General features: G+C 36.6%; 1 protein-coding gene across 1 annotated transcript in view; it reads left to right on the top strand.

Annotated features, from left to right (window-relative positions):
* TMC1 (transmembrane channel like 1) overlaps nucleotides 1-27,036 on the top strand; it is a 184,468-nt gene that overhangs the window by 19,976 nt on the left and 137,456 nt on the right. The window contains 5 exon segments of the mRNA XM_033238696.1: nucleotides 1,172-1,316; nucleotides 11,612-11,659; nucleotides 17,482-17,610; nucleotides 17,613-17,652; nucleotides 24,139-24,267. Coding sequence (XP_033094587.1) covers nucleotides 1,172-1,316; nucleotides 11,612-11,659; nucleotides 17,482-17,610; nucleotides 17,613-17,652; nucleotides 24,139-24,267 — 491 coding nt within the window.

Raw genomic sequence — 27,036 nt, 5'->3', positions numbered from 1 at the left:
TAAAAAATAAGCTAATCTCATATCAAGCCATCAGGCTATTGATGATAATTGTGTTTCAGGGTGAGCAAACAGCTTTACCAAGCTCACACAGTTGAGACAATTTGTTGTTTGGAACTATCTTACTGGAAGTAGATGCTTAAGAAGAATGCAGAAGTTATGAAAATCAATCCGGGATTCAGAAATCTTTCAACTAAATCTTTAAAATTCTCTCTCTCATGCACACACACACATGCACACATACACATATAGTAAGATTTCATGACACATGAGACAGGCTGTGAAGCTGAACAGTTCTGATGAATGCCTGAGTGGTAAAATCACCTTGAAGAACCGGAAGTGAAGGTCTATTCTAGCTGGGTATGAGCTACAAACTCGTTTCTTGGGGAACACATGAATACAATGGGGAGGCTAAGTAGCTTCTGAGGCTACTAACAGAATTTTAGTCATTTCTCCTGTCATCTGAAAAATATATGATATTGAATTTTTAAAAATGGGTTTAGTATAGTCTGGTCTTACTGTCTGAAACTAGGATGTGGTTTGTTCCAATAACCAAAGTGATTCCATCCCATGTGAGGGAAAAAAGGGATAATGGTGAATTAAAAGCACCTGCATGTATTTGTTGCTCCTTTAGAGGGAGTGTCTCTTTATCAACATTAACTTTCTTTCCTACTTTTGAGCTGGCTGCTAAAAGTCTAGGTTTAGATCTTAATCCATTGTCCTTCCCTGCATGATGTAATGCTTACAATTACAGTCTCAACCCTCTGGCATTTAATGAAGATAAAGTTGATTACTTACGACTGAAAACAAAAAAATCACTTACAATCAGGATACTGAATATATTAGTAAGTACAAGGTCCCAGCCTCTAGTGGACGTGGCAGACTGTCAAGCTCTTACTAAGTGACCCCACCCCATGCCTTTTTGTCCTTTCTGTTGCCACACAATCATGATAATTTGTTCTCTGAATGCCAGAGTACTGCCAAGGAAAGGAATTCTGAAGCTGGCTGAGAGAGGTCATGTAAATCTACCAATCTAGACTCCATTGACTCTTGTCTCTTTTTTTGTATGGAACGGATTTTATAATTTCTGAGGCAATGAAAGGCTAGTACCCCAAATGACTGCTAGTCCTTTGTTTATTGATCAATCTGAGCATGGACTGGAATTCATCCTCCAATTGGTAACAAGAAAAACTTGGATGGGGAAGCACACCATTGGTTAAGGCAGCACAGCAAGTTTGAATTTGGCTGCCTCTACTTCCAATATTGGTTGACGTCAAGAGCAGACATTGGCGTTGGAGTTAAGAGTATCAAGAGAGTTAGTAAGTATCAATTTAGGGTAATATTTTATGCCTGGTCCTTATCTTTTGGTGAAATGATTTCTAATATCATCTCAGACTAAATAATATGGGATATTTCTACCTGCAGATTCTAAGGTATTAAGATAAAGCTCAAAGTAGATGTGTTTCCTTATCTTCCTAAAATTTTAGATTAAAGATGCCAAAAATTTGTGTGTGTATGTGTCAAAGCATTTGAACAGCTCTTGTAGACTATTATAACCTTTGTTCTCTATCAGGCACTGTATTATTATTATTATTTTAAATTAATTAATTAATTTTTTATTATACTTTAAGTTCTAGGGTACATGTGCACAATGTGCAGGTTTGTTACATATGTATACATGTGCCACGTTGGTGTGCTGCACCCATTAACTCGCCATTGACATTAGGTATATCTCCTAATGCTATCCCTCCCCCCACCCCACAACAGGCCCCGGTGTGTGATGTTCCCCTTCCTGCGTCCAAGTGTTCTTATTGTTCAGTTTCCACCTATGAGTGAGAACATGCAGTGTTTGGTTTTCTGTTCTTGCAATAGTTTGCTGAGAATGATGGTTTCTAGCTGCATCCGTGTCCCTATAAAGGACACGAACTCATCCTTTTTTATGGCTGCATAGTATTCCATGGTGTATATGTGCCACATTTTCTTGTGGATGAATCTTAAAAGCACTATACTAAATGTAAGAAGCCAGGCACGAAACAGTACTTACTGTACATTTCCATTAAAACGAAATTCTAGAAAATGCAAACTAATCTACACTGACAAAAAGCAGACTAGCAATTGCTTGGGTCTAGAGGTAGAGTATATGGGTGGTGGGGTGTAGAAATGGAGGGAATGTGTGGATTTATTCCAAGAAGGCATGAGGCCACATGCCTAATTGCCCAACTGGCTTCACTTACACAAAAACATTTATTATTTGTACAAAGTGCAGCATATAATTGTCCTACTGTATTTGGTTGCTATAACAAAATACCATAGAGTAGGTTGCTTATAAACAACAGATATTTATTTATCATAGTTCTGGAGGTGGGAAAGTTCAATATCCAGGCACTACTGGCAGATTTGGTATCTGATGAGAGCCTACATTCTGGTTCATAGACAGCATTCCATTTGTTGTGTCTCCATATGGCAGAAAGAATGGATAAAGTTTCTGGAGTCTTCTTTATAACGGCACTAATCCATTCGTGAAGGTTTCATCCCATGACCCAACAATACTGTTGTATTGGGGGTTATCTTGCAATATATGAATTTTGGGGAACATAAACTTGCAACATATGAATTTTGGGGAACATATGAATTTTGGGGTAACATAGGCAATGAAGCAAGAAATTTTCCCTGACCCCTTCATGGGCAGGAACTGGAGAGTGCCTATTTCACAGAGGTCTTATCAGATAATAAAATTCTCCATTAAGGCCGGGCGCGGTGGCTCAAGCCTGTAATCCCAGCACTTTGGGAGGCCGAGACGGGCGGATCACAAGGTCAGGAGATCGAGACCATCCTGGCTAACACGGTGAAACCCCGTCTCTACTAAAAAAGCTACAAAAAACTAGCCGGAGTCCCAGCTACCCAGGAGGCTGAGGCCGTAGAATGGCATGAACCCGGGAGGCGGAGCTTGCAGTGAGCTGAGATCTGGCCACAGCACTCCAGCTTGGGTGACAGAGCGAGACTCCGTCTCAAAAAAAAAAAAAAAAAAAAAAAAATTCTCCATTAAATGGCAAAACAAATAACTATTTGGGATTCCTGGGTCTGTGGTGCCTACTCTTCCAAAATGAGATTATTAAGGCTAATATATTCTCTGACTCTGTGTACACAAAGACGGGGGGCAGAAATAATATTGCTAGCCAGTCCACATACCTCAATCACATTTAATTTCACAAAATTTCCTTCTAATAAGCATTGTTCCAACTAACAAACCATCTGGTGCTCGTCTAGAGATGGCTGAAGTGTACCTGATTCCAGTATTTTAGGTGTTAAATCTCCGTTCTAATATTGTGAATCCTTAACTGGAGTATTCAAATATTAATTAGCTTCCTCTAGGATATAAATTAATATGTGTACCACAGTCTATGTGAATTATTTTAATTATATTACAGGCCATACACAAATTATATATAGGTTTAGTCTTTCTGAGTATTGCAAGTTGAGTCTGTGAGAGAAAAAGTTAGGATGAATTGAGAATAACTAGAATTCAGAATTATTTTTCATTAAGTGATGACTGTTAACTCATATTCCTGGCTAGGTAGCAAGTCCTGTGAAGTGTGATTTTCTCCTAACAGCTAAAGAGCAGGAAAAAAAATGGATTCATTCTAGTTAATGACTTGCTGTTACTATTTTTATTTAAAAAATGAAGTAAATTGTTTCATTTTTCTTGGTGCTATTACTATTTTGTCAGGGAGACAGATCTTCCAAATTTTAGGAAACTCTGAATCTAAATCCTATATTGCTCTCACTTCCTTTTTCTCTTTGTCTCTCTTCTGTTGTGGCCCTTCCCTCATTGCTAAGCCTTCATTCTGACTCTACCCTGCCCCCACTGCCTTTTGTTCTTTAGAAGACACTCATTAACATTTGCTAATGTATGCTAATGAGCAATAATTAGCATCTCTAGTGTGAACAAAAGCAGTGCTACAAAGGAAGGGTAAAGATGTGTACAGAGTTCAGCCAGCCTTTTATGCTTCTTTATGCCTTAGGAATAATCCTCTTCTTTCAGTTCTTTCACAATTCTTTAGTGTGTTTTGTTTGTTTCATTTTGTTTGCTTATCCGTGAACCCTGACAACCATTCTTCTTCTTGAGTTGGAATATTGCAAAAATGCTGTGGAGGTCAGAAGGATTCCTTTTTGTCCTAAATAATCCAAGGATATAAGCCTAGCTGCTAAGACGTTATAACGCACATTTGTATCTTCATCTGGTTGTTATTTTGGTATCCTATTACTAGCAAAGATTTTAACCAGAAAGCCTCACACAAGATAATGTATTTCATTTTACAACACTTATTTACAGTGGTTGCCCTTTATGGTGGTAATTGCAATGTGAAAGCATACACTCTGAATATATATTATGACAGCATGGTTAAATAAGAAATGTTCCCTCCCTCAAACAATCTAAATGCAAAGAAAATGCAAGACTCACCACTTACTTTTTCATAACCACAGAGGGCTCTAAATGTCTTTGTAAATAGCTATTTATTTATTGAATATGTATAGTTTTTTTTTGAAAAAGGCAACCCTCCAAACCACATAGAGTAAGAGCTGTTTTTGTTCTTTCTGTAGACTGATGGTTTCGTGATATACCTAATTGCAGTTTCTCACAAATACTCCAGCATGTAATTTGCCATTTGCAGAACCAGGCTTCACATTTCATATTTGCTCTTCCAGCTCAGGGGTGGTAGAATTTGGAAACATACCAGCAACCCACTTCACTCAGCCTGTGTTTAATTATAATTTCACGTACAATAAAAGCAGAAGGAAAACGTGCAAAAAGATTGGTGTGCATCCCTTTCCCCTCCTTCTTACGTATATACAAAAGATTTATTTCCATTGTAAAAGGATAGAATGGGGATCTTTATTTTGAGTAGATTTTCTATTTTTGTTCTTTCTGTTTGCCTCAGAGTTAGCATCCTCTCTCTGTGACCTCGGAGTAAAATGTGTTTCACCGTAGGCTTCATCCTGTTCTATTTATCAACTATATTATATTTATCAACTATTTTATATTGTGTTTTTAATAAAGCAGACATCAGTAGCTATTTATTTTCTGCCTCTGAGGGCCCAAAGAGTCTCAAAAAATGAATGTAATCTAGAAGGAAAAACATTGAAGAGTGACAGCTATTATAACAGTTGCAATTTTTGCCTGCCTCCCTCTTTTGGATTGGTGAGTCCTACCAAAAACCAAAACTATTATTCTCTTTGTAATTTGGAAACCACAGAGATTGAAAATAACTATTTAGTATCTCCATGATATTATAATGTTTGAAAATATGACCAATGTTGGGGGCATTTGTTACACAAGTTTCCAGTAGGGTGTTTTTGAATGTCTGTGCCCTCTGGTTTTCACAAAACTGATCTTAAGGAAGATAAGATACTGGTACACACAGAAGAAATATCAGCCTAGGTCTGTCTCATTAAATCTTGTCCCCAGATACTTTGATGATATTTAAGTGTGATGATCTCATTCTGTGTTTCTCACTCCTGATAAGTTTTTAAATGTCTTATAGCTTACAGATTTATTAAGGTATTTGATTTATATAAGAACTAAATATTCTGTTCATTCAATGGCTTTTGAGATATGTTTAATTCCATCATTTGAAGGACTTGGGATTGTTATAAACAAACGGCACGAGCTTCTTTTTGTCTTGACCTAGAAGTAGCAAAAATAAAGGGAGCTGCTTTGTTAACCTGAGTGAGATTTAATAATCTTGGGTATATTTTATTCTAGAGTAAGAAGAATTGCATGCCTTTATTTTTGTTCAGTTTTGTAGACAGTAGCTTCTGTTCCCTACTTCACAACCACCAATAGTGTTATCATAAATTCAGAGAGTTGGGCCGTATTAGTCCATTCTTGCATTGCTATAAAGAACTAACTGAGACAGGGTAACCTGTAAAGAAACTAGGTTTAATTGGCTCATGGTTCTGCAGCCTGTACAGAAAGCATAGCTGTTTTCTGCTCTCCAGCCCCCTCATGGCGGCCTGGGGAAACTTACAATCATGGCAGAAGGCAAAGTTGAGGAAGGAGGCACCTCGTACATGGCCGGAGCAGGAGGAAGAGAGAAGGGGAAGGTGCTACACACTTAAACAACAAGATCTTGTGAGAACTCACTATTCCAAGCACAACAAAGGGAAAGTCCCATGATCCAGTCACCTCCCATCAGGCACCTCTTCCAACACCGGAGATTACAATTAGACATGAGATTTTGGCAGGGACACACATTTGAACCGTTATCATGGGCCATTCTCTTTATGGAGATGATGCCTGAATATGATTCGGTGACCCAATCTAGCATCCAAGTGGCTCATTGTTGGGCAATTCTTCTTTGGTCTTCTTTAGGGCTAACTTTACCCATTCCTTTCAAAATTTGGATTGATTTACTTTTTGGTTTTAAGAAAAGCAAAATATCTACATGCTATTCTTGGCCTACCTTATATACATATACATACATACACATGTATAATTTTCTTAATATCAAAATATGCATCCCCATGATTCTTATTGCTATAATCAGAAATTAGTAATTTGAGGGGCAACTGAATGACCTTATACCTAGAATTTTCAGAGTATAATATTACACAGTGCGTATTCATAAGAATGCTACCTTTTAAAGAGGTTTTTTAATATCATAGCTTATTTTTTATAGTTTCGCTGGTCTGTTTTCCCTCCTCTCTCTTTTTTTTTCCTCCTGAGAAGAGAGATTTCATGTTTTTGTTAAGGGGCTCATAATTTCCTTATAGAATATGACAAATTTCAGTTTGGAATACAGTATCTTAAAAAAATTATTTTATTCACATTTTCTATCTTTTCACCTTCACATTCTTGTTAAAGCAATATATTAATAGTACAGATAGCTGAAGGTTGTCTGACTTTAGTTAACGTGAGGTTACACATAATATGTACATATATTAAAAATATTTATCATATCTAGCAAGACAAAAATGCAAAATTTTGCTTTATATTTATTCTTTTCCAGTATCATTTACTGAAATTCTCACCCCATATTTATTATTTTACTTCTCTTTCTATTTCTCTCCTTTCTCCTCTCATTCTTTTTCTTTCTTGTCTTCTCCCTACCCCATCTTTTAGTTCCATACTTTTGAATTGCTATAGTGGACTCAAATATAAGCAAGAGGTATATTAGTAAGTTGTTCAGTCTTTTAACAAAGTATTAGTCAGAGAATCACAGCCCAGGGATAAACCAAAAGCAGAAATAAAACTGAGGAATTAATCTAATTCGTGTTGTTTGCTTTACATTATAGCTGGTTCATTTCATAGCCTACATCTTCAATTTCTCAATTCTTATTAGGTCTTTCTTATCAGCATATAAGAACATTCTATCCAGCAAAAATAGCTATATCCGCTTACTCATTGTCCATCAGCTCATAAAGCCACTTGAATTCAGCTTTTTGTCCACACAACTGCACTAAACCTATGCCTGGAAGATGAAGATCATCAATATCTCTACATTGTCAAATCCAGTGGTCAATTTTCAGTCCTCAATGTCCTTAGCAACTTACGATACATCTCTGATGCACATCTTCTGCCATCCGCAATCTCTGACTTTCCTTCCACTTGAGAGCTGATTGTTCATTTTTAATCTCTTCAGTTTGTTCTTCTCCTGTTCCTCACCATTTTGAGTCTCCTTTTTCTGTTTTGTTTACACTCATTTTCTTTGTTATCTCATCTGGTCTTATGGCTTTAAATACAATGTATATGTTGATGATTCCCTGATTCATATTTCCAGTCCAGACCTTTCTTCTGAACTCCAGGCTCAAATATTCAACTGTCTACTTAATGCCATGCTTGGATGTCTAGATGGCACCTGAAATCCAATGGGCCTGATTAAACTCCTGAACTTTAACAGCTCCTACCTAAGCTATTCTCCCTACAGTCTTCCATCTTCTTTCTAGTCTTCCATCTTCTTTTCCTGCAGTTCCGTTCTTCAGGTGCTCAAGCAAAGTACCCGTGGTTATCCTTGATTTCTCTATTTCACATCCCACAGGGATGACATGGGTTCATTTATGCCTGTCATGCCATTGATTAACATCCCTGTCAAGAAAGTTTAGTCTGAGGTAGAAGACATGCAATTTTTATGAGAAGGGTCAATGTTGACATTTCTCATACACAAAAAAGAATCCTGAGAAGAAACACAAAAAAGCTAAATAATACATTGCTGTTGTAGCTCAAGTAGACTGAATAAGATACCCATACCTAATCTCGAAACTTGTTATAAAGTCTTTTTTTTTTTTTTAAGGAGTCTCACTTTGTGGCCCAGGCTGGAGTGCAGTGGCATAATCTCGGCTCACTGCAACCTCTGCCTCCTGGGTTCAAGTCATTCTCCTGACTCAGCCTCCTGAGTAGCTGCGATTACAGGCACCCACCACCACGCCCAGCTAATTTTTGTATTTGTAGTAGAGGCTAGTTGTCCAGGCTGGTCACCTAGTTGTCCAGGCTGGTCTTGAACTCCTGACCTCAAGGAATCTGCCCACCTAGGCCTCCCAAAGTGCTGGGATTACAGGCATGAGCCACTGTGCCTGGCCTATAAAGTCATTCTTTCACATCAAATAGTAAGACTCATTAAAGGCAGTAGTATTTTCTTTTACTGTCTACAAACCCCTATCCAAGAGCATTTTCTCTGTATTCGTTTGTGATCACACAATAAACGGTAATTCAATAAGTGAATTTTCAGTTTCCAAAATAATAGCTTGGAGCTATAAACATTGCTTCAAGAGGTAAATGTGGGTCAGAGAAAAAGGCAATACCATTCAACTCTTCTGGCCACTTGGTCACTGTGTTATCCTGAAGAAACATCAACTGCTTTCAGTTTTATAGATTAAAAAAGAAGCCCCAGAACAATATCCACTTTTCTGAACGACTCCTATGCCTCTGAAATGTGACATTTTGCTGTTGTTTCTTTTTACTGTTTTTAATTACTGAGTCTATCTGCATGAAATGAGGATCTGGGTTGCCTAGGAGTTCATCTGCTCCTATTGCATATTCCTCTTTTAACTACACATACTTCAATGCAGTTTTGCTTGCTGCCTCCAACATTTTGACAGACTTCCCCTCCTCTTCCTTCACTATCCTCCCATCACTCTCTAGGAGAGAAGGTTATTTTTAAAGTGCATGATCAATAGGCATTGGGGAGCAACTGAGGCATGAAGAGATCACATGATTGGGAATAAGGTACTAGGGACTGCTGGGAGAAACAATGGCAACAGGCCACCTCAGAAATTGTCTGAGAAAGGAAAGATGGTTTGTAGCTCCCATTCAAGTATTCTGAGTTATCTCTTTGCACAGTTTTTTGTCTTGGAGCGGGTTCTTAACATGGTTCTTTAGCATTGCTTTAGGTTGAAGGAGATATAGGCCAGTGCTGATAGTTACTTTTCAGGCCAAATAATGTTCCATTAAAATCAAGCTTGGTCTCAGGATCTTGACAGTGTCTTAAATCTCCTGGTCATAGTGCTTCTATTTAGTTCTTAATGCTGATGACGCCTTTGCTGAGGGTTTGAATCAAGAACAAAACAAGAATTATCACAATGACTATAAAAAAATGACTGTTCCATGATCAGACAAAGGAATGCTGTTAAGCAAAGAAGGCACCTAAGGAGAACGTGGAGATGATCAGGCACAGACCAGAATCACTATCGGAAAACCAACTCAAGAGGAGGGAATGGGTCATTTCTACAGCATTCTTCATTGCATTACTGGGAAATCATAGCTGTGTTCTAGTTCTCTACTTGCCATCACAGGGAATGTCTTCCCTTATGGACTTCTAAGTTTTATTTAATGGTTATTTATAACTATTCTTTCTGTGCCAGAGAAGATGATTCATGACTCTAGTCCTGCTTTTTCTCTCCCTTGGTTATTAGAGGAAACTGAGTTGTTGCTTATCTCTTCAGCTTGGGATACCTTATTCTGCTCTTTTTATTTAATACATAATCCTTCCTAAAGATTTGCTTATATTTTTTGTTCATTTAGTAGATTTTTCCATTTTATTTAATTGACTTTATATTATTACATTCTAGTGAAATAATCATTAGAAATCAGCCTAATACATTGTGCAAATGTTTAAAAAATTTGCTTTGGCTATGCATATTGCAAAGTAGGCTGTGGGTCAGCATTTGCTATTTGTCCTCAGCTGTTTCTTCTTTATATATAGCTGATAAGACCCTGCTCCAATGCTAATCTTATATCATTAAAATTCTTTCCTACAGAATCCTTCTTTGACTGAAGAAGCTTAGTGGTGACATTAATTGCAAATAAAAGACCATGACCTATTGTAGAATGTGGAATATCTCCTTAGAAGTGTCTGCCTTCATTATTGCAAACTCTCAGCAGTGACATAAAGATCTTTGTCCTGTGTAGATTCAGCTGCAGCCAGCAACAGAAGGCATATGTTCACTTTGAACAAAAGAACATTTATTTTCACATTCTGTGGCTGATGTTGAGTGATAACATTTTTGCATATCCTAAAATTTTTTACCCAGATGCTGTTTAAAGGCAAAAAGTGCTTTTACAATAATTTTCTTTGTGAATGGAATTTACACTCTTGGTATGTGTTGCCTTTTCAATATGCCTGTCAAGTTCTGAATAATAACCTTTGACAGTGAGTGAACAGAAACAAAACCAGAGGTTGTTTCATCTGTTCACAGCAACATTGTTTGTCATCTTTGCTTTTTTGGACCAATGCCATTCTACCTTAAATAAAAATATGATAAAATTCATGTTTTATAAGCAAATTAATAGACTTTGGTTTTTAATAAATATTCTAATTTTTCTAAGGCAAGAAACCTGTGATGAATGAACATTAAGTTGACAAGAAAAAAAATTTGCCAATAAATATGTTTTTCATATTACTGTAGCATTAAAAATTTATAAAACTTTTATATGTCTTTATAAAAATGAAGCAAAGCTAAAAACAAGATGCTGTATGGGATGAAGAATAAAAAGAAAAAGTGTCCTTTGTCTTGGAAAGAACTTTAAAATCACCTATCTCCATATTGCCAAAGGGAATCACATATTGGAAAATTTAGGATCTATTAATATAATACCTGTAAAAATAATTGAAACAGAAAAGATCTGGCTTTAAGCATTTTTCTAAAGACCTTTTTATACTTGGTAAAAGTGGTTGAAATAAATTATTCTCTAGTTTTATGTAGTTAATTTGGTTATTAACCTAATTGGTATGGGCATGGCATATAGCTTTATTAACAATTCAATTTCTCATGAAATAAAATAACCCAACAAACCCCAACTCTATCTATTGCAGTACAGAATTCATTTTGGTTGAAGTTATTTTGAATTGAGCTGATAACTTATAATTTTGAATGGAGCTTATAACAATTATGTTTTGCAAATCCATGAAGATTATGAAATAGAAAAATCTTTGCATGGCATTGTATAAGATACTGTAGCCGTATATCTTTAATAAATCATGCTCATTTTGACAAGTTTATGGAAAAATTGTATTAACTGCACAAAAATGTTATGATAAAAACAATAAAAGTAAAAACTACTTACTAACAATTGTACAGGCATTTAAATAATTGCTGTACTATTTTCTTTCCTCAACAGTACAAATCAAAGTGGAGGAAAAAGAAGACGAGACAGAGGAAAGCTCAAGTAAGTGGTGATTGGCCCACTTGGGATACGTTTCCTATGGAATACCCATAAATTCAAGGAATTTATCCTCTTATCTTGTGGACTTGAGTTACCACATATAAGCAGAAGTGTGTGTGGATAACTTTTGATGGTCTCACAGGAGGAATCAAGTTCAGCAGACAGAATCCCCACTCTAGATTCCATCCAGTTGGCATTGTAGGGGCCAAGACCGTGGTCCCTTGAATGTTTGCTGAAAAATCAAGCAAAAGGCATATTAATAGGAGAAAAGGCATATAATGTCATAGGACATGTATTCATTAAAGCTTAGGATGAAGACCCAAAGATAGAGAAAATTGTTCATTTTAATGCTTAGGTTCAACAAAGTATGGACAGCAGTACAGCAATATGATTGGACAAAAAGGGTATAATCTAATGTTTACACACTGAGTGGGAAAATGCAACAAGGCCTGTCTGCCTAGATTCTTCTTGGCCTCTCTAAGCATGCATTTCTTTCTTCTGGGTGTGGGACAGGACCCTCTTTCGAATGAGGGTCTTATGATCTACACTCAAACAAGGTAGGGCGAATGATTTCTTGATGACCAATTTTTACACAGACAGGGCAGAGGGAATGTTAGAGTAGTATTTTTAGGTTTTATGCATTTGAGGAGAATGTTTATTCTGCTGCTATTGGGTAGAATGTTCTGTATATGTCTGCTAAGTCTATTTGATCTATAATGTTGTTCATGTCTGCTGTTTCCTTGTTGATTTTCTGTCTAGATGTTCTATTCATTATGGAATGTAATGTAGGGTATTGAAGTTTCCTACTACAATTATATTGCTGTATGTTTTCTCTCCTGAGTTTGGTTAATGTTTACTTTATATATTTACGTGCTTTTGATGTTGGATGCATATATACTTATAATTGTGATATCATCCTGGTAAATTGACCCTTTTATTACTATATAATGCACTTATTTGTTGCTTATGGCAGATTTACACTAAAAGTATATTTTGCCCAATGTAAGTATAGCCAACCCTGTTCTTTTTTAGCTACCATTTGCATGGCATATCATTTTCCATTCCTTCACTTTCACCCTGTGCATGTCCTTAAATCTAAAGTGAGTCTTTTGTAGTTAGCATATAGTTGGACCTTGTTTCTTTTCTTTGGTTTGTTTTTTAATTCATTCAGACACTTTATGTCTTTTGATTGGGAAGTTCAATCCACTTAAATTTAAAGTTATTACTGACAGAGCAAGACTTACTTTTGCCTTTTTGTTCATTGTTTTCTGTTTTAAAGCTCTTTTGTCCCTTTTTTATCTCGTGCTATTCTCTTTTATATTTTATTGATTTTTATTACAGTGATACACTTTGATTCCTTTCTCTTTTTCTTTTGTGTATCTTCTATAGAAATTTTATTGTGGTTACCATGGGACTTAAGTTCAACATCTTATAATTATAAAAGTCCTATTTTAGGCAGAAAACAATTTAACCTCAATTGCATACTAAAACTCTACACTTTTACTTTCCCTGACACTTAATGTTATTGATGTCTTGATTTATATATTTTTATATTATACATTCATTAACATTTTATAGCTACTTTTAATACTTTTGAACTTTTATAATAAAATTAAAAGTTATCAATACACTGTCATTAAAGTATTATAGTATCCTGTATTTGTCTATATGTTTACCTTTACCAGAGAGTTTTATATTTTCATGTGATTTTGTCTTGCTCTTTAGTGTCCTCTCATTTCAACTTGAAGAACTTCCTTTAGCATTACTTATAAGAAAAGTCTGGGGGTGATTAACTTAGATTTTGTTTGTCTGAGAGTCTTTATTTATCCTTCATTTATAAAGGACAGACTTGCTGAGCGTAGTGTTCTTTGTTGGCAGGTTTTTTCTTTTCAGCACTTTGAAAATATCATCCTACCTTCTTCTGGCCTGCATAGTTTCTGCTAAGAAATCACTGATAGTCTTATGAAGGTTTCCTTGTACATGACAAGTTGCTTTTCTGTTTTGTTCAAAATTCTGTCTTTATCTTTGACTTCTGGCAATTTAAGTATAATATGTCTTGATGTGGATTTATTTGGGTTCATATAATGTAGGATCTGTGGGCCTCTGAATCTGAAGGTCCGTTTCCTTCTCCAGATTTGGGAAGATTTTGTCTATTATTTTCTTTGAATAGTCTTTGTGTCCTTTTCTTTCTTTTATTGTCCTTCAGAACTCCCATAGTGTATATATTGGTCTGCTTGTTGAAACCTCATAAAACTTTCTTCACTTTTTCTTATTCTTTTTATGGTTTTGCTCTGCTAACTATTTCAAACATCCTATTTTTCAGTTTGGTAATTCTTTCTTTTGCTTGATTGAGTCTGCTGTTGGACCTCTGTAGTGAATTTTTGTTACTGTATTCTTCAGTTATTGTGTTCAGTTATTGTCTTGTAGTCTTCAATATTTATCTCCAGTTATTTTTATATTTTTATTTCTATGTTGAAATTCTCACTTTGTTCATGCATTTTTCTTCTGAATTTGTTGAGCATCTTTATGAGTTATTTTTAATAGTCTCTTAATATACATATATATATATGATATATATTAATATATCTCCATCATATTAGGGCTTATTTCTGGAGCTTTATCTTCTTCTCTTGTTTGGGGCGTGTTTTCCCGTTTCTTTATTTTTCTTGATTATTTTTGTTTGTTTGTTTTGGCATCCATATATTAGAAAAAATGGATTCCTTTCACAGCCTTCAGGAGAAGCACCAGCCTTGTACAGGAGAAGACTTTCACCAATGAGGCAGGCCAGAGATTCTTGGGCCTCTCAAATGTTTTCTGTGTATGCATCCTCTCTGGACTTGTGTGTCCAGGGAGGACACACAAAATCCCTCAATAAGAGGGATTTTTCAATTGACCTTTTTCTTTTTAAGAATTCATAATCTCTTGTTTGCTCCAGTGTTCTTCTGTTATAACATGTGTCTTCTGGGGAAGCAGCATGTCCTGAGTTCTTTTTTTTGTTTCCAGTGGCCCCCAGGCATCAACAGTATGCTGGGTCCTGTCCATGCTCTAAGACTGGCCATTCCCTTAGGCAGCCTCCTGAAAAGTCTGAACATTGGGTATATATTTCAGTCTTTTCTTTCCCATTTCAGGGGCAAGTTAAGGACTGGAATTCTTGCCAATTATGTCATGCTGAACTGGGTGGGGAAAGGAGCTCTGGTGAAAGAGTACAAACTAGTTCTTCTCCTTTGTTCTCCATGGCCCTGGGCCGTCTAGAATATAATGGGTCCTATTAGTGCTCTAGGAGACAAGTGGGACAGAAGTCAGGCCAGTCATCCTTTCCAAAAGTTGGAGGGAGTGTTGGTTATACTATCCAAATGTTTCTCCCCAGAGAGGTGCAGATTTGGTGTTTATCATCTGGTCACTCTGTGCTAAGTTGGGGGAGGGGCTACTGTGAGTGAGGCATACTATTCAAATGGCTATCTTTGCTTTCATTGGTTCCCAATCAGAAGTCTTTTCCTGTCAGTACTCAGATTCTGGCAAGACAGAAACCAGTCCTTTGGGAACGCCCAGAAAAATCAGAATGTTGGACACATGGTTCAGTTGTTTTCTCCCCTCCCCAGGGAGAAACTAGGAGATGGTGGGTTCCTCCCAATTGTATGGTATTGTGTTAGCAGAGAGGGACTGTGGTATGAGGGTGTGTCAGATTTTTCTACCAGCGACTTAGCTGATTCTGTGTTCATCTAGGGTGCAGGTACCTTTCAACTAGTTTCCGAATTTCTCACGAAGGGAGCTTATCTCCACATTGTGGTTGAACTTTTATGTCTATGGAGGGAAGGAGAGTCCAGGGCTTCCTATTCTCTCATCTTGTTGATGCCATCCCAGTAGTTTAGTTTTAATACAAAAAACAGTAAAATTCAGAGTACCAAGTAGCTGCTTGGGTTTGTGAGTTGTTCGTGGGTGAATTGTTTCTCACCTCCTGTCAAGTTTTTGTCCTTTCTTTAGTTAGTGACTAATGTGGCTAATAAAAGCTGGGTAAATATTCAGAATGCCATGATGGGGTTCAAATAACATACATTTGCCACAAAATTAAACAAACAGAAACTCATTCTTGATTCGGATGACAGAATATATACAGTTTTCCAAGCCCAGTTAGAAAAGTTATTACAGGCCGGGCACGGTGTCTCAAGCCTGTAATCCCAGCACTTTGGGAGGCCAAGGCAGGTGAATCACTTGAGGCAAGGAATTCAAGACCAGCCTGACCAACATGGTGAAACCCCATCTCTACTAAAAATACAAAAAATTAGCTGGACTTGATGGCTTGTACCTGTAGTCCTAGCTACTCAGGAGGCTGAGACAGGATAATTGTTTGAACTCTGGAGCTAGAGGTTGCAGTGAGCTGAGATTGTGCTATTGCACTCCACCCTGGGTGACAGAGCAAAATTGCGTCTCAAAAAAAAAGAAAAGTTATTCTGTTTCTCTCTCTGCTACCTGACATTTAGTAATATAGGTAATATTTAGGTCTTATACCTGAAATATCAATAAAAATGTTTCAACAAGTGGTAATTAAAGATAATTTTGAAAAAATAAAAGGATGACTCACACGTATGTGAAAAGAGCATATTTAACTAATAAAACAACTTGTGAGATGCTATAATCAATTCAAAGGAAAGTCCAAAGAATAGATACATTTATAGATAATAAATTTTGAAATGTTTGTACAAATGAAGGCAAAGTTGTTTTTTGAAAGGGGGCTTGTCTCTCCATTGGAAAGAGTTCGTTTGTATGTCTACAGATAAAAAGTGTTTTGTATAGCTTTTTATGGTTATGTATAATTTTCAAAGTTGTCATACAGTTCTCATAAAATCAGAATCAGACAACACAGAAAGGTATACTGTAGATAATTCATAGTTTTCATTGAAATATAATTTTTTCTCGATGGTAGCCTCTATTTAAGAGAATAATGATAACTGTAATTAATTTTTTACAATAGTTTATGCTAAATGTTAGAAGAAGTTAGGAGCAATAGAAATGAAACTGAAGTAGTAATGTTATGTTATAAACTTTGTGAAGGAAATTTTATCTTTTATGGTAATTATCTCTCTATTCTTTACCTGTAAGCATCCTAAAAAGTTATGAACACATGAGTCTTTCATTGTTAGTTGATGATAAAACAAAATAATGCTGTCATTATTCTCAATTTTACATTAAATTTATAAGTTACCTATTTCTATTCATAAGAAATAAATGATCAAGCAAATGTGTATACTATGATTTTTTTAAAGAAAAGAACAAAAATATTTACAAAAAAGGAGAAAAATATTTAGAATCAAGAATGAAGAAAATTTAAATTGGGAGGAACCTCAAGGGTTGAATGAAATTCTCCAAAATTATTCTAGTTTGTAGCACCTCTTTAACATTCCTCTTCTTTGTTCTAAGAAATAGTAATAAATATGAAGTGGGTAATCACTCAACAATTACATAATGGAATGGTAATCTCTAAACTTGGACTAACTTGAATGGTCTTAGAGGTCATCATAAGATATTAACCACCAAGCTAGTTACTCAAGTAAATGAAGACTAGAACTTCTTCAAAAACTTATTAAAATTTGGGAATCCACATTCACCTATTTGAGTCGATGAACCACAATGGAAATGGAAATCTAGATACATTTATTTAAATGACGGGCTGTGAAGTATGTATGCCATGATGCATCTCATCATGATGTGGAGAATTGCTAGATTATGGTGTCAGATGTGTAATAATAGTTATTAAAAACTAAGAATAAGTTTGGTAGTGGGAGGAAGCACTTTCTGACATTACTCATTGAATCAACTGCTATGTTTAGGTGAAGAGGAAGAGGAGGAGGAAGGTAAACTACCTCGAAGAGAGAGCTTGAGACCAAAGAGGAAAAGGACCAGAGATGTTATCAATGAGGATGACCCAGAACCTGAACCAGAGGATGAAGAAACAAGGAAGGCAGAGAAAAAGAGAGGAGGAGGAGGCTAAAGAGAGGAGCGTAAGTTAGTTCTGATATCCTTTCAAAAGCTCCAGTGCTGAAGAAGATCACTCCTTTTAGATACTCTTTGCCCTTAAAATTGGTAATTAAAACTACTTTTCGAAAGACAGCCTTAATCTGATGATGCTATTTTATTCTACTCAATTAAATCTATTTTAATAGTTAAAATATAATTTTAAAATGAATGTATATTCATAAGAAATTCTCTTCTGAAGGATCTGAATTATCATAGGTCATTGACATATTACAGTTAATTTTTTTTTTTTTTTTTTTTTGAGACGGAGTCTCGCTCTGTCACCCAGGCTGGAGTTCAGTGGCCGGATCTCAGCTCACTGCAAGTTCCGCCTCCCGGGTTTACGCCATTCTCCTGCCTCAGCCTCCCGAGTAGCTGGGACTACAGGCGCCCGCCACCTCACCCAGCTAGTTTTTTGTATTTTTTAGTAGAGACGGGGTTTCACTGTATTAGCCAGGATGGTCTCGATCTCCTGACCTAGTGATCCACTCGTCTTGGCTTCCCAAAGTGCTGGGATTACAGGCTTGAGCCACCACGCCCGGCCTTATTACAGTTAATTTAAAGATTTTAAAATTATCCCACTAATTGTATGCATTGTTATCTAGGTTAAGTAGAAACTCCTAAATAGTGAGCACACATCACTTTACCTTACAGAGCAGGGTTTGGAAAATTATGGCTAAATCCCAGCCCAAAAGCTAAGAGTGGTTTTTACAGCTTTAAAGGGTCATTAATAAAAAGCAAAGATGAATATGGGACAGAGTTGTATATCTCACTCAAGGCTTAAAATATTAACTATTTGGCCCTTTACAGAAAGAAAGTGTGCTGGCTCCTATTACAGAGGATTTGGGTTGTCATTTTATTTTTAATACAACTCAGTTATCTTTCAGTTCCACCAGGAAAACATTTTAGTGAATGCCAACTTTGTGTAGAATAATACATTAAATGCTGTTTAGGAAAAATCCAAGAAAATACTTTTCTTGTCTTTGCTTTTTGGAAATTTGCAGATAGCAGGCAGGTAGGAAAAGTGTGCATGTAGAACACCTCTAATAAGAGAAAACCTCGACCCCTTGGAAAGAATGCAAGAGAACAGTCAACCTGTTCCACAACTCACAGGTAATAGGGCCATGTGAATCACCATCGGGTGGTGGAGTCTCCTCCAAACACTCCTAAGACTTTAAAGCATGAGGAACTTTCTAAGGTGTCCTTCCAAGATGACACACTTCTGTACTCAATAGCTCTAACTATTGTGTTATTCTTTATAAATGATTGTCGTTAAAAACAATTGTATAGGCCGGGCGCGGTGGCTCAAGCCTGTAATCCCAGCACTTTGGGAGGCCGAGACGGGCGGATCACGAGGTCAGGAGATCGAGACCATCCTGGCTAACACGGTGAAACCCCGTCTCTACTAAAAAATACAAAAAAAAACTAGCCGGGTGAGGTGGCGGGCGCCTGTAGTCCCAGCTACTCGGGAGGCTGAGGCAGGAGAATGGCCTAAACCCGGGAGGCGGAGCTTGCAGTGAGCTGAGATCCGGCCACTGTACTCCAGCCTGGGCGACAGAGCGAGACTCCGTCTCAAAAAAAAAAAAAACAAAAACAAAAAAAAAACAATTGTATAAAAAATTTCTCAAGTAGAGAAGCTTAGCATTAACAGACAATGGTTCCTTTTAGGATAAGAATAACCTCTTCTACTTCACGTCTTAGTTTTCCTCCTCTTCTTCCCCATCTTCTCCTTTCTCCCTTTTGAATACCAAGACAAAACTTGCTTTTAAATTTTGACTCTAGTATTTTTTATTTATATCTGCTTTTAAAGTTTCTTCACGCTTTGTTCCTTTCAAAAATAAAATGCAACACAATTTTAAGTCCCATGTATTACTATGATTGTTAGTTCCATTATTATGTAGTAATAATTCCTATTTAGCAAACTTATGCTTTCCAACAGTGGTATTTCATTGAGAAAACATCACCAATTGATGTATGCATGATAAAGGTTGTGTTCCAAAATTGCTTTTCTTCTTTATTTATGCCTCAAAAAAATCCTTTTAAAAAGAGGAGTTGGGCAGGAATTCCTCTGCTGTCTTGGTCTGCTGACAGCCCTCATGGCAGCTGCTCAGTATCTAGGACATGGGGCCATGTGAAGCAACTGGATCCTGTGGCTGTGACAGTGTCTCTCCCTAACTGGCCTCACTTTCATTTTGATCTTGAGAATCAAGATCCCTTACCTCCCACTCTTCCACATAACCAAACTGTCTCCGTAGGTTTTGCAAATTGTATTTTTACTGCGACAATTTGTGCATCTATTATAAATAGTATCAGAAATTAGTTGTGATTATTGATAGTTCTGTTCTCTGTTTTGGAGTCTGTTTTCTATTGTTCATTTTGAAGATAAACATCTTTTTTTTTAAAAGAAAATCTTAGATAATATTTTTGAGAAAGATTAGTAGGCAAATCAGGGCACATTTATTTGGGTTAATTAATTCAAGGCCTTTTTTATTTGAATATTCAAGTAATGCCTCAGGGAATTTCCCTTGCATTGACACAACATTTGAAACCAACTAAAACCAAGGTTGTAATGCTAACTATCTTTGGAGGCAGTTAAAAAAACACTGCCTTGTTAGACATTTTGGAGTATTTCCAGTAATATTACAGGCTTTTCCTGACCCAGTTTTAAGTGAATAAGTAATATATTCATAGCAGTGAGAAATTCAGCATATTATGCCTTCTTCTTCCTAACAACTGTTGTTTAAATATATCAAACTTAAGATAGAAAACCATTCTTGCACAGATTAGCCTGAAAATTTAGATGAGGCATGCCTATGCCTTTTAATATGATTAGCCCTTTCTTTGAGAAATTCTAGAAAAGTAGGTTTCCTGTAATGCTGGTTAGAAAAGTATTTTAATTACCTTCATATTTGAGGGTATCTTATGTGTCAGCAACTGTACCCTGTAACACAGCATGATCCTCCTGGTGAAATAAACAATTAACAACAGAGACATAAAAGATATACCAATCTGGGATCATTTAGTACCAAAATAACCGTCTTTCTGTACCATAATAATCTCAGAGGTCGTTGTTATATTTTAGTGTACTTTGAGCGCTGGGTTTATGATGATAACCCTGAGCTATCCAGAAAAGTTTTGTACACATATGTTTATTCAATAAATTATTTACCCAGCTCTACTTTTGTGCGGCATAATTTGCTACTATCTTTGGGATACTTGGATATGAGCATGTAATTGCCCACAATCTTGCAATCTTCAAAAGTCCATAATATAGTAAGGGACAGGTCACTTAGATACAAATTATTATGACATGTGGCACTCTATGTGTCCCGGAGAAATACAAACAAAGTAGCTTGGAGTCTCAGAGAAGCGAAAACTGTTCCCATAGGCATAATTCGAAAAGGGATTATTAAAGACATTTCATATGATTTTTAAAGGACTTGAAATTTGGACAAGCTGAAATTAAAAACTAATGAGTGTTAGAATTGTTTCTATTAAAGGGTTTCCGGAAGTTCACATGTAGATTTAGTTACCTGGCAAATCCACACATCAAATAGATAATTCTTTCATTCTTTGATGATGTTGGATTAGAGATGCTGTTTTACAGGTGATTCTTAATGGAAGTTCACTAATGTAAAGCTTTAAGGTAACTATATGTAAATATGAATTATTTTGAAATAGTTGGCAAGTTAAAGGCTTAACATATCAAGCAATTAAATTATTAATCATAAAGATTTTTTCTAATTGACTTTATTACTGATAATTTCTTGCCATCTATTTTATTTTATTTTTGCTAGTTTCTGAAAATATTTCAGTAAAACTGCTATCTATGTAATTTAGAGTTATTTCTGTGTTTGCATGGAAACAATTATAATCATTTTAATTAAAACACATCTTTACCTCCTAAGACAAACTAACCCACATATCATTCTAATTGGCAAATAAAAAAAAAAAAAACTGTGGATATAGATGCAGTAAAAAAAAATCCTGAAATATTTTATGCCATGGCTGCACAGCATCATAGGCTTTCATATGATAAACACCAAATAATTAAATAGAAACAACCCAATGCTTATCAGAGATGTATCTTAGAAGAGTGTACTTCCCTGGTTCTCTTGAACCATGATGATTCTTCTAAGCAAAATGTTTGGATTGTCCAAAAGACAAACTGTCAATAGGAAGTGTTATTTTAAAGGGTTAATATGAATTTTTGTTTCAGTACTCATAGCACGATTAAAAACTATAGATTGGTGGCAAAGAAAGGAGATTGAAAGTCATTTTGTAGGGTAAACTATATAACTGTGGATATGTCCTGTTCCTCAGCTAGAACTTTAAAAAGCAGCTTTTGCCTTATTTCTACTGTGTCTAGTCATGAGCTTAGTGAAAAATAAATTATTTTTCTGAGTAATATTAAACTGGATTACAATTTTTGTTATTGGTCCATATCTAGTGAGGGGAGAAACTTCAACAGTTAATTGAACAGAGAGAATTTAACAAGTGAATTGTTAGGATGTATAAATAATGTTAATTAGACTACAGAAAAGGTAAAAAGAGAACACTAAAGTATCATGGTGACGGTAACTACTGGAAGCAGCTACCATCCCAAGGGCTGGAGGAACAATGGAAAGGGTTGAAATGAAAACACTGTAGCCTGGGTATTTTATTTCACTTGTAGTGGCTGCTATCAGGTGCTAAAACCCAGGAGCTAAAACTCAACCTCTGCAGAGGGGCTGATGCTCTGTGGTGCTGGTTTCTATGGGAGAGGTGATGAAGCTGGTTCTGCTAGCTTGGTAGCAGATTGGTAGTAGGGATTCACTTGCAGTACGGCAAGGATGCTCAGCTCCAGGAGTGAAGAAGTGATGCTAAGGAGGAAGTGTCACCCCTCAAAGCAAATAGAAAGCAGAGAGGAAGCCACAGGAAAGATGGAGATCCTCTTCACTATCCCCTGTTGTCAGAGTCTATATTGACCCTGCTATCAAAGCAGAAATATGACTCACAAAATACCAGCCCCAGCACCACAAAGTTAAAGTGTAGGAGGGTGTGTTTGAAGTTGGGACAATAGCCTAACAACTGAAATAATCTATTGCTAAAAAAACTGATCTCTATGATATGGTATTGCATGCCTTGATTAAAAATTATGTTGCTCTTGTTTAGATTTTGTTTTCTTTGAGTTCTGGACCCTATAGTGTTTTTGTAATGCTAGGAACACAGAAAAGAAAAGCTACGTCTCATGCTCAGTAGGAACTAAATTCCTTTGAAGGTCTCTTCAAAGGATTCACTTCCACCAAATGTATTTTGAGGTGAATTTTACCAACTGAAGTTATAAGTTTAATTAACAGATAACAGACTGTTACCTTTGAGAAATGGATTTTTATTTTTCGTGATTTCAATTTTTCTTTCTTTCTTTCTCTTGAGACAGGGCTAACAAAATGTTTAAGGGCAAAGACATCTTCACCCTTAATTTATTATCCTTATTGAAAAACAAAATATTTAAATGAAATGTAGAATTGAGGGAAGGTATACAAGGGAACAAAGAAGAGAGGGAAATATCTTGATATATCTGTAATTATTCTTTCCACAGATTTTCTAGTTCAGAGAGTTTGAGGCTCTAGACATAAAAGAATTGCTTAGGCTGGGTATGGTGGCTCATGCCTGTAATCCCAGCACTTTGGGAGGCCAGGGCGGGTGGATCACCTGAGGTCAGGAGTTTGAGACCAGCCTGGCCAACATGGTGAAACCCTGTCTCTAATAAAAATACAAAAATTACCTGGGCAAGATGACAGGTGCTTGTAATCCCAGCTACTGGGGAGGCTGAGGCAGCAGAATTGCTGGAACCTGAGAGGCGGAGGTTGCAGTGAGCCGAGATTGTCCCACTGCACTCCAGCCTGGGCAACAGAAGGAGACTCTGTCTCAAAAAACAAACAAACAAACAAACAAACAAACAACAACAACAACAAAACCCAGCTCATGCCTATAATCCCAGTACTTTGGGAGGCCAACGCGGGTGGATCACCTGAGGTCGGGAGTTCGAGACCAGCCTGGCCAAGATGGTGAAACCCATCTCTATTAAAAATATAAAAATTAGCCGGGCGAGGTGGTGGCTGCCTGTAATCCCAGCTACTCAAGAGGCTGAGGCAGATTGCTTGAACCCGGGAGAGAGAGGTTGCAGTGAGCCAAGATCGCGTCATTGCACTCCAGCCTGGGGGTGGCAAGAGTGAAACTCCGTCTCAAAAAAAAAAAAAAAAAAGAACAGCTTAGATTCAGGAAGGCAACCACTACTGCTTAAAGTTATAATAGTTCCAGTAATCCTGCATCAGTGTTCAGATTTAAGTTCTCACGCTTATGGGTCCTAATGTTGACTGTGTATGGTCACATTTTAAAAAATGGACTAAATATCTGATACCTGCCTTCCTTAAGTTCCAAAGTCAAGCAAAGCTTAACTTTACTAAGGTGTTTCTTTTTTACTTTTAAAGAGAAGAAGAAGAAGAAATTGATGAAGAGGAATTGGAAAGACTGAAGGCAGAGTTAGATGAGAAAAGACAAACAATTGCTACTGTCAAATGCAAGCCATGGAAGATGGAGAAGAAAATTGAAGTTCTCAAGTATGGTGCCACTTTTTATAAGTAGAAACACTTTCCCCGACATTGATTTTCTAAATCCTCTGAATATTTCCTACATATATATATATATACACACACACACACATACACTGTATATATAGTATATGTAATATATATATAATGGCCACTGTCATAAACATATATATCATATATCTGCATATATATACCAATATATGTATATTCACATATATCTGTTTCTTATTACTAGAGAGACTGGGCTAATGATTATAAATTGGACGCAACTCTGAGAAATTGTTTAGAGTCTTTTAAATTATCTGGTCATCTTTAATCATTTGTTCCTTAAACTGGAGTTTCGTTAGCTTAATACATTTGTTACCATCTCTTTGAAAGAGATAATATATTTGAATTTTACAAGTTTGTGTGGATTGCACACTCTTGTTTCTCTTCAGGGCCCTGGTCTCAAATGATCTTTTCATGTGACAGCTCACATTAAAGCACAGAGAAGATGCTAGGCCAACAGAACAGTAAATAGGATTCCAATTAAAGGTTATGCTAATAGCTATTCCCCGAACATGTCAGTGACCCAATTTCAGTCTTATGTTGATGCTAATGTGGATGCAAACGCAGTCAGAGTACATAGATTTATAAACTCTTCATATGAAAAGTCAAATGATTATTCTATTCTGGGGGATGGGAAGATTCACCCCTGAGGATCACACTATATTTCCCTGCCCTGGTGGTTGGGGGAGAAAGAAAGGGCAGGTAAAAGGGAAACTGTTGTTTGTGATAACAGCCATGTTTGCATCTTTGAGTTTTGTCAAAGATTGCATTCTTCCATAAATCATTTTTATAAGTAGTAGTAAGTTTTAAAAACTATCCCCTCACAAGCCTATTTAACTAGTAATGCTGTAAAAACGATAGTATAGTATTATTGTCTCTGATGATGAAAACAAGAACTGAAATAGCTATCAGGATAATTCACTTCTACTCTTGGTTCTGCAAGAGCTTGTGTGCTATTTAAAGGCATCGCTTAATCTCCTGAAGCCTTAGTTGCCTCATATCCAAATAAAGAACTATATTCTATATCTTCTCTGTGTGCTTGAAGCATAGCCATCATTTATAGTATTTTTGTTTTGTTTTATAGAGTAAGGTTTTCCAAGTTCCAAACAATGGTTTTCCCAGAAAACTTTTGCAACACCACAAAATTGTAGTCTGGGAACTCCCTTTGCATGCTCATGTACACATCCATCATAAATGAAAGCAAAGGCAAGCAGCATCCCTCGTTCCACAGAGCTACAAATTTTGTGTGTGCATGCACATGCGTCTGCACATTAAAATAATTTTCATTTAGTGAAGTGATAATGATGCTAAATTATAGGTTTTAAAAATATTCTTACCTGGCAAAATAGAAGTTTGGCAACCCTACGTGGGCCCCTCAAATATATTTGAAATATTAATGGCCCATAAAAATCCCCAAACCTGGGAACCACAGGTAACTATATATAGAATGTTTAAAATTGGAGCAATATTGTGAACTTCCAAAATATATGGTTGAATAAAAATTCCAGGGACTACCTTTCCTTTCCAACTGCACGGAGGTGTAGAAATACCCGCCCTGGTCTTTGCCTGTGTCTCTCGTGCAGGATAATGGAGGAGGCAACAGCTTCAGATTTGAGTTAGGATCTCAGATCTCCCATTTAATAGCTGCGTACATTTGATCGAGTTGTGTCGTCTCTCTACACAACTCAGATTCCTTATGAAATTGTACCTTATTGACAGAGTTTCTGGAATTATGAAGTGAGATAATTTATGTAAAACATGGTATCAGAACATGGCACATAGATGGGAAACCTAAGCTGTAGTTATTACTTCATCTCAGAACAGACTTGAAGCCTGATTCTTGAATCAGGGTGACATGAGAGATGGAGAGAATTTGGGACCCGGCAAGTCTAGGTGGGAGCAGACCTAGCCACAATCAGACCCCAGAAGCCTTGTGGGATGGTGACACATTGGTACTAGTTTGGATAAACAGTAAGATTTTGAGGATGCAACAGAAGGAAGTAAGGCATTTGACAATTTAGCAAAATCCAGGACCAGACCATTCTCAGATCTTCTAAAACATAGCCATAGTCCGGTGGCAGATTTCAAGGTCTCAGGCCTTGGTCTGGAGTCCAAGAGTTAAGCAAATTTTAGCAATGAGGAGAGAGAGGCATTAGCATTGGAAAGAAGGACAATACAAGCCCTTACTACGAAAGCAGACACTGACAATGAGGAGACAGCACCTGAATCTAATCTAGACTATAGATTTTTTTTTTATTTGGCCCACATGTTTTTTGTTTCTTTTTCTTTTATTTTTTTAATCGTGGCAATATATACAATACAAAATTCACCATTGTAATCATGAAATATATTGTCTTTATCACAATCTTTAAAAATATTTTTTAAAATTTAGGTTATTATTATTATTTTTGTTTTGCCCTTGCTGCAGTGCAGTGGTGCAATCTTAGCTCACTGCAGCCTCAAACTCCTGGGCGCAAGGGATCCTTCTGCCTTAGTCTACCAAGTACCCGGGACTATATGTGCACACTACCATGTTTGGCTAATTTTTTCTTTTTGTGTAGAGATGGGGTCTTACCATGTCGATCTTGAACTCCTGGCCTCAAGCCATCTTCCTACCTCAGCCTCCCAAAGTGCTGAGATTATAGGTATGAGCCACCGCACCCAGCCTCAATCTTTTAAAAGTGGGAGTAAAATATTCAGATGTTCAGCTTTTCATGAACAAGTGGAAGA

Source organism: Trachypithecus francoisi, unplaced genomic scaffold, assembly GCF_009764315.1.
Source record: "Trachypithecus francoisi isolate TF-2019V2 unplaced genomic scaffold, Tfra_2.0 Lachesis_group16, whole genome shotgun sequence".
Classification (NCBI taxonomy): Eukaryota; Metazoa; Chordata; class Mammalia; order Primates; family Cercopithecidae; genus Trachypithecus; species Trachypithecus francoisi.
The sequence above is the reverse complement of the archived record's forward strand: the minus strand, read 5'-3'. Positions and strand labels throughout refer to the sequence as shown.